At 35.7% G+C, this 7,213-nt stretch overlaps 1 protein-coding gene across 1 annotated transcript; it reads left to right on the forward strand.

Annotated features, from left to right (window-relative positions):
* Positions 1-688: 688 nt before the first annotated feature.
* LOC136855204 (uncharacterized) lies at positions 689-1,864 on the forward strand. The gene has a single exon (XM_067132111.1). The coding sequence runs from the start codon at positions 689-691 to the stop codon at positions 1,862-1,864; it is 1,176 nt and encodes a 391-aa protein (XP_066988212.1).
* Positions 1,865-7,213: the final 5,349 nt, after the last annotated feature.

Raw genomic sequence — 7,213 nt, forward strand, 5'->3', positions numbered from 1 at the left:
GAATACGAGAAGGTGTTTGGGAGTATTTAGACAGAATAATTGACCTTGAAGAAGAAGCTGAGGGCAAAGCAGTCTGCTCTAAGGAGAGGGAAATCATGAAATGTATGATTTTTGAAAAAGGTTTGAGGGACAGGAAAATTGCCTGTTACCTAAAGGATAAGATTGAAAACGGAATCATAGACCGGTTAGAAGATGCCGGTAGGTTTGTGCAAGATAGAATAAAGGTTATGAAAGAATTCGGTAATGTTTCTGCCAGCCATTTGCTTAACAGGAGAAGAGATAATAAAGTAATTAAGTGTTGGGCCTGTGGGGAGCAGGGTCATGTATCATACGAGTGCAAAAAAGCAGGTTTTTCTAGAGATAATATTGAGCAGGATCATGGGAAAGGACACCAGTACAAGGGAAAGCTAGGTAAAAACAGAACCCAAAATAAACATGTTTTGGAAAATCAGTTTACGGGTATTTGTTGGTCCTGTGGGAATGAGGGTCATCCGTTTTATAAGTGTAATCTGTACTCTAGTAAGAACAGAGGGATAAATAATTCGAGAGGTGACAAGGTTGTGAGGGAGATGTCATTGCGGGCAGGTGATGATGCCCAGGAAAACTTTTGAGGCCGGACGTTCAAGTGAATGTCCGGCCAAGTGGATGTTTAGATAAGAGAGGAGACACTATGAAACTGACGCTCAGCATGGAGGGAGAGAAGGCTGTAGGACTTATGGATTCGGGGGCAAACTGTAGTTTGTTGTCAGAAAAATGGTATTTGGAGAATCTAAAGCCAAAGGGAGTGACACTGTATAATAGTAGTGACTACATATATGACCTGAGTGGAAATGAAATTCATATAATAGGTCATGTCATTGTTGATGTTAGAGTAAATGAAATAGAACAGAATAGCTGTGTATTCTATGTCAAGAGAGCTGAAAAAGGAAGGAATGGTCTTGGCAAGAACACTGACCAGGAGTGCCTTTTAGGCATGAATATTTTGTTTATGCTATTTGGAAAATGGGGAGTCACCAGAAACGTTAACATGGTGGCATCAGAGCAAGAGGGATTAAAAGATGAATATGGTCAAAATTTGGATTGCTGTATGAGACTAGTTGGTCAAACTATGCAGGTTTGGCAAAAGGAGGATTTAGGGTATGCTAGCTGCTTAAGACAACAGAATAGAAATATCCCTTCAGGTAGCAGGAAACTAATCAAGGTATACATCGACAGCCTAAAGGAAGTGCCAAAAGAGTACGTAGTTTTAGAAAAAGTAGCAGAAGAGAGTAAAAATAGGTTGCCTCCGGGCGTTCAAGTCTTGCCCAGTTTTTCTCTATGTGAATGGGGCGTTGGATATGTTTGTGTTGCTAATTGGACTAAAGTTAGTGTTAGCATTGAAGTAGGTAGCATACTGGCCAGGGTGCAATTTGGCATAGAGGAGTGTAGGGAAGATGATGATAACGAGTATAATGAAGCAATATCAGAGGAGGAACTTCAAAATCACAGACGGAAGTTGGGAGTAAATGTCGATGAAAGTAACTTGAGTGAATTGGATTTGTTAAGACTTGATAAGATACTCTACAAATATAAGGACTGTTCCGAGTTAAATGATTCGGAACTGGGCTTGATAAAGGGGTGGGAGCATTCCATTGGATTGTCCTGTAGGAAGCCTATCAAATTGCCGTATAGGAGAATAGCACCCACGATGATTCCTGAGGCCAAACATTTGCTTGATGACTTAAAGAAACGGGGTGTAATTGAAGAAAGCACAAGTCCTTATGCAGCACCTATAGTCCTTGTAAGAAAAAAAGACGGACGGTTAAGGTTGTGCATTGATTACAGGAAATTAAATTACATTAAAGGGTGCATTTCCTCTTCCTAGAGTGGCGGAGTGCCTGGATGCGTTGGAAGGAGCCAAATATTTCTCCATTTTTGACCTTGCGCAGGGGTCTCACCAGGTTTTACTAAAGAAAGAGGATAGAGAGAAAACGGCATTTTCTGTGCCATAGGGACACTTTCAGTACCGCAGGTGTCCAATGGGTTTGACAAACAGCCCAGCAACCTTTCAACGATGTATGTAGCATATTTTGGGAGATATGTTTTTTGAATTTCTAGTCATTTATTTGGATGATATGATATTATTTTCAAAGACCAAAGATGAACACTTATCAAGATTGGAGGCATTGTTGGAGCACATAAAGTCATATGGAATGAAATTAAAGCCAAAGAAATGTCATTTTTTTTCACAAACATGTGTAAGTTATCTAGGGTTTAGCATTAGTGATCAAAAATAGGACCTGAGTTAAGTAAGATTGAAGCAGTGAAGAACTGGAAGAGACCTGAAACTATTAAGGAAGTGCGAGCCTTTCTGGGATTTGCAACATTTTATAGAAGATTCATCAAAAATTTTGCGAAAATTGCCAAGCCACTCAATAAATTATTGAAAGGGGAAAAGGAGAAATGCAGTCAAAAGATTAATGATCAATGGATAGACGATGCGGAAATGGCCTTCCAGACATTAATAGAAAAATTGATAGCTGCCCCAGTACTAAAAGGGATTGAGTTTGGGAAAGCGTGTATATTAGAAATAGACGCCAGTTACGATGGACTCGGTGCTGTTTTGTCCCAATATAAGGAGGATAAGTTGTATCCTGTAGCTTATGCAAGTAGGTCATTGAAACCGCATGAAAGAAACATGAGGAATTATAGTTCACGGAAACTAGAACTGTGTGCTTTGAAGTGGGCTGTTACTGAAAAGTTTAAAAACTATCTTATTGGCACAAAGTGCATAGGGTATACTGACAATGCCCCCTTGAGCAATCTCAGCACAGCAAGACTTGATCATACAGAACAAAAATGGGTGGCTGATTTATCAGTATTTGACATTGAACTCAAATTCAGACCAGGAAAACAAAATGTTAAAGCCGACATTCTGTCATGCAAGCCTAGAGAGGAGATAGTGATGAATGAAGACGAAGAAGTCTGGGTAGCTCCTCATGAGGACGCAAATTTTGTTTGTGCCATAAGTAAACATCAGATTTTAGAGTGGGAGGATGTTGTTAATAAACAGAAAGCTTGCCCAGTTTTAAAGACTGTAAGGAAATGGATAGAAGGAGAAAATATCGAGTTAGAAAACAGTATTTTTAAACCTGAATTAGTTACGTGGAAAAAAGAGAAAGAAAGTCTTGTGATAAGAAATGACACTCTTTATAAGACTCATATGGATCAGTTAGGTGATATGAAATATAGATTAGCCGTTCCTGTTCAGTTAAGATGGAAGTGTTTAATCGAAACTCATGACAAGCTTGGGCATCAGGGTATAGATAGAACTTGGAAACTGCTAAACTCTAGAGTCTAGGGTTTATTGGCCCAACATGAAGGGATTTGTAACGGATTTCATAAGAAGTTGTGAAACTTGTTTAAGGACAAAAGATGAATTACCATACAGAAATACCATTCCTGTTCATGTGGAAATTTCTCAGCCTATGGAAATCGTGGCGATAGATTTTTTTCCATAGAAAGATCAACCTCTGGAAAGGAGCATATTTTAGTTTTAAGTGATCTGTTTAGCAAATACGCGTTGGCATATCCAACGAAGGATCAGAAAGCGACAACAGTGGCTAAAATTTTGATGGAAGAGTTCTTTTATAAATTTGGAATTCCTCAGCAGCTTCATACTGATCAGGGGAGAAATTTTGAAAGTGCTCTCATTAAGGAAATCTGCAAAAGATTTAATGTAAAGAAATCAAGTACTTCGCCATGTCACCCTGAAGGAAATGGTCAGGTGGAATGAATGAATAGAACTCTGTACGGACTACTTAGAAGTTTGGAGGAGGAGAAAAAGAATAAATGGCCATTGTATTTGCAGAGTTTAGTTTTTGCGTTTAACATAACACCTCATTCGGTGACAGAGTTTTCTCCAAATTTCTTGTTTTTCGGAAGGGAGCCATGTATTTCGATCGATCGATCGATCGATCGATCGAGAGAGAGAGAGAGAGAGAGAGAGAGAGAGAGAGAGAGAGAGAGAGAGAGAGAGAGAGAGCTACTAGTAAGTACGGTTTTGCTTAATGAATATTAATAAAAATCCAATAAAAAAAACACTAGTGAAGATAATTTGGATCTTTTTTCAATATGTCATCACTCCCTCATAAATTTATGAATGCAAATGAAATAATGCAGTTTCCATTTACTTTCAACTGCGCTTTTATGACACCGATTGGTGTCCCCTATTGCTGTTGCAAATGAAGAGAGGGAGGCATTGAAGTATCAATATTCATGGCGATATTTCCCATTTGCATTCTGGACAATAAAATGACGGTTGAATCAATTGGATCCATTTTTGTTCTGATTTGGAGAAAAGGAGACTTTCTCGTTTTTAATCTGGCGAGAAACAATGAATATATTCTTTGTTTGTTCTGCATTGTTGGAACAAAACAAATTAAAGAACTCTCAGTGATTTTCAAAGTCTTTTAAAAAGGTTTTCCACTATCCTATACTCTCCACATTTTGAAACAAAACGCATATGTAGAATTTTTTTGTTTAGCATTTTTGGAACAAAACAAAAATTGAAGATCTCTTAGTGATTATCAAATTCTTTTAAAAACTTTTCTTCCTTACTCTTCCTTCAATTTATTAAAATAGAACACAAATTCTTTCTTTATTGGCAGCATTTACGGAACAAAAAAAATAAAAACCTCTCAGTGATTATAAAAGTCTTTTAAAATCTACTTCACCTTCCAGTTCCAGCTCTCTTCAAAGAACACGACGAAAATCCCAAACACTTTCTGTTCGAAACCTGACGAAGCATCAGACGAGTTGATGGTGGTCTGCGATAACTGTCTGTGATAACTACAATAACCGTGTCCGAAATTGGCTTGCTATTGGGCCTAAACAATGGCCCTCCATTTCTCCCCCCTGTCTTTGTTAGTCTGAGCAATTTGCATGCGGTCAGCCTCGGCCCTGATGGAAGCGCAGCCGCCTGTGTTCAGCTTTGCTGGTTTCGCTTCCTTTCTTGCTAACAGTCGTCACATTCTGACTGTTCATTGTGAGGTGAATATCTCGTGAATTTTATACCACCACTCACCACCAACTACTACTACTACTACTACTAATAATAATAATAATAATAATAATAATAATAATAATAATAATAATAATAATAATAATAATAATAATAATAATAATAATAAGAAAAAATGCGCCGAAGTTTCTTCGGCACAATCGAGTTTTCTCTATAGAGTATAATGCTGAATGAGCCGTACCCATTGTAAAGCTTTCAGCAAGCCGCCCGGTGGTGGCCTGTCTTAATAATAATAATAAGAATAACGATCATAATAACTTTAACTTTCAATAAAATAAAATAATAATAATGAAAGGCTTCAGAATCCACAATTTGGTATGTTTGATGATTGGAGGGTGGATGATCAACATACCAATTTGTTCAGCCCTCTAGCCTCAGTAGTTTTTAATCATTTCTGAGGGCGGACAGAAAAGTGCGGACGGACAGACTAAGCCATGTCAATAGTTTTTTTACAGAAACATAAATAATAATAATAATAATAATAATAATAATAATAATAATAATAATAATAATAATAATAATAATAATAATAATAATAATAATAGAAACAAGTAACAATTAACCATGAGTACAAACATAGTTTCAAAATGGAAAGAAACAGAGACTGATTATTGTTTTACTGAATATCTGGTAAATTTACTATTACTTATTTCTGCTATCAATACACTGATACTACTACTACTACTACTACTACTACTACTACTACTACCTACTACTACTACTATTCAATAATAATAATAATAATAATAATAATAATAATAATAATAATAATAATAATAATAATAATAATAATAAGATATGTAATTTCTTCCTCACTTCTCAGGATCAAATCCAGAAAGTCTTTGGTGAGTAAATAGGTGTTCTACCAACAAGGCAAGGAAGGCTTTGAAGAAGATTTTCAAAGCTCATAAGTCCAGAAAGACCTTTGAAATCTTCAAACCCAGAGAGTCTCTGTGAAACGTATACTTTGCCAAAAAATCTTAAAGACATTTTCATTTATTTACCACATATTTCTGTCATTCTTACATTTACTGAAAATGTAATAATCATGAGACAGTTTCATTTATTCAAGAAAATGAACGACTGAATGAAAAGGATATAATTTGTTTTTATATTTTATATAATTTTTGAAAGATTTAATGGAAAAAAAAAGTGTTTCTGTTTTATATTATCTTTCTGTAGGCCACTTTCAATTATTAGACTGAAATTAAGACATTTTCAAATAAAAATAATGAAAGGATAAGTAGGGAACAGTAAACCAGACTAGATAATATTTAAAAGATTTTAATCTTCACTTCCATTTCTTTCAGCTGGGTAAGGAGCATTTCAATGGCCACTTCTACTAATGGTGTGAGCTGCAAGTCAACAACACTGAACTCAGGTCGAGTGTATTATGTGAAAGAGGGAGATGGAGATAAATGTGAGTATTCAAGTCTTACTATGGTCAAAGTTTGTTCGTGATTCGTAGAATAATTTTAAAGATACATTATAGAGAACTTTTTTATCTATGCTACCAATGACTATAACGAATACCTTCTTAAGGAACTCAGGCATCACAGAAGTTTGTAGTGGTTCCTTTGTGTCATTTAACAAATAGTAGAAAACTGTTTTATAAGCCGTATGGAGACTCTTCTCTTATCCTAAATGGGGCACTGTAGGCACTGCAAGAGCCATTCTTTTGTGATTCCTTTGTTGCCTGGTTTTCATTGTTCTTATGTTTTCAGCTAAAAAGGCTCCATTCGCTTATCCTAAATGGGACACTCCAGCTTTAGGTCTTATTAAAGAATCAATTCATTGAGTCAGTCCATTTGAGGTAAAGAGAAGTTTTCAATGTCCTCTTACCTTTGGTGTAAAATAAAGTATTAACTGAGGATGGGGTATCATTATGTCTCATACAGCCCTGAGGTAAGATATAATAACTCTCTCAGGTACTTGCTTCCAAGAAATCTTGAATAGAATTTTTAATTTATGACAGAAAAATTAGAACAAGAGTATAAAATGAACGGGCTTTCAATGATTTCAAGTTGTAACTTTTTGATGTTTTATAACGTCATGAAAAAATTACTCTAATAAGAACCACTTCAGATAATGTAGATATTAAATGTATTTTAAAAAGTCTTGAATTTAACATATTTTTTAAAAAAAAGTATT

This window comes from Macrobrachium rosenbergii, chromosome 31 (assembly GCF_040412425.1).
Source record: "Macrobrachium rosenbergii isolate ZJJX-2024 chromosome 31, ASM4041242v1, whole genome shotgun sequence".
Classification (NCBI taxonomy): Eukaryota; Metazoa; Arthropoda; class Malacostraca; order Decapoda; family Palaemonidae; genus Macrobrachium; species Macrobrachium rosenbergii.

Coding starts and splice junctions, on each gene's coding strand:
- LOC136855204 (XM_067132111.1), top strand. CDS start 689: ATGGAGGGAGAGAAGGCTGTAGGACTTATGGATTCGGGGGCAAACTGT.